This window comes from Atta cephalotes (genome assembly GCF_000143395.1).
Source record: "Atta cephalotes unplaced genomic scaffold scaffold00001, whole genome shotgun sequence".
NCBI lineage: Eukaryota > Metazoa > Arthropoda > Insecta > Hymenoptera > Formicidae > Atta > Atta cephalotes.
This window is the reverse complement of record NW_012130065.1, coordinates 15,154,536-15,155,744: the sequence shown is the minus strand read 5'-3', so window position 1 is coordinate 15,155,744 and position 1,209 is coordinate 15,154,536. Positions and strand designations below refer to the sequence as shown.

The 1,209-nt window shown below is 35.6% G+C and overlaps 1 protein-coding gene across 1 annotated transcript in view; it reads right to left on the bottom strand.

Moving 5' to 3' along the window:
* LOC105617357 (coiled-coil domain-containing protein 186) overlaps nt 1-736 on the bottom strand; it is a 6,504-nt gene extending 5,768 nt beyond the window's left edge. The window contains exon 1 of the mRNA XM_012198921.1: nt 709-736. Within this exon, the coding sequence (XP_012054311.1) occupies nt 709-736 (28 nt within the window). The remainder of the gene's footprint in view (nt 1-708) is intronic.
* Between the last annotated feature and the right edge of the window lie 473 nt (nt 737-1,209).

Sequence of the window (1,209 nt, the reverse complement as noted above, 5' to 3'; positions counted from 1 at the left end):
TCTGTGTGTGTGTGTGTGTGTGTGTGTGTGTGTGTGTGTGTGTGTGTGTGTGTGTGTGTGTGTGTGTGTCTTGTGAATCGTTTTTGTTTATATCTCTATTCTATACATGTATTTTATAATTAATTATGATAATCTAAATGCTTTAGAGTCTTGAAAGCCAAAGGAAATAACAGCAAATCTTTTAACATTCTATATCAGATAAATACACTTAATATACTCCAATAAGGAATTACTTAAGACTCGCACAAATACATTCTCTATCTCTTTTTTCCCCTTCTTTCTCTTTTTCTTTCATATATATTTTTTGTTTTTATCTCGATATTATAAATGTATTTTACGATCAATTATGATAATCTAAATGCTTTAAAGACTTCAGTTAAAAGAAATAATGGCATATATCTTTTATATTCTATAAGATAATATACTTAATACTGCAATAGGAAATAATTTGACTCGCACAAGTCTTTATGCGACTCAAATATTTCAGTCAAGTATTTTTTCTTAATTTAATAATAACACTGAAAATAATATTGGAGACTAATGAATTGTAGAAACAGCATTGCTTAAACATTTCAGCTTAAGCACTACATTCTTTCACCATTGACATTTATCTGGAATAAATGACTTTCTTCCAATACAGCTGTTCAATTTGACTTGACATATGCACGTCAAAACGGAACGTCACGTGTTCCTGGGCTTGATTTGTACCTTCGAGCAGACGAACATCGTGCCTCATGAAAGAACTGACTTTGTCGTCCACGACAAAATCTGTTTTGTCCTCAAAAGAATCTAAATTCTCGCCCATGCCGATCGAGACTTGCCTGATTGAATCTAATCTCACGACTTTGCCGTGTCCGCAAGTGCGAGCCCAACGAGTCCCGGCATTATGGGACAGGCCATGAGATGCATTCGAGATTCTCTATAAAATTAGAAAAAGTATACCTACGCACGAGGAGTCGCCCGTCAACCTCGATTATACACAACAATCAATGAACAATCACGCATAACTGTCAATAATTGTCAATTCCTGCCCCCAGGTGGCGAATTACACGCGTGCGTCGTCATGAAGCACGTCAAGAACTACCACATGACTAGGGTTACCATCTGGATTGCGTTCCAAAATTCAACTCTGTCAACTTGAGTATTATTTTATCCTTGTTGGTCATTAAATGTTGAATAAAGCTAAAGGATTACTTGGAGTTGATAGAG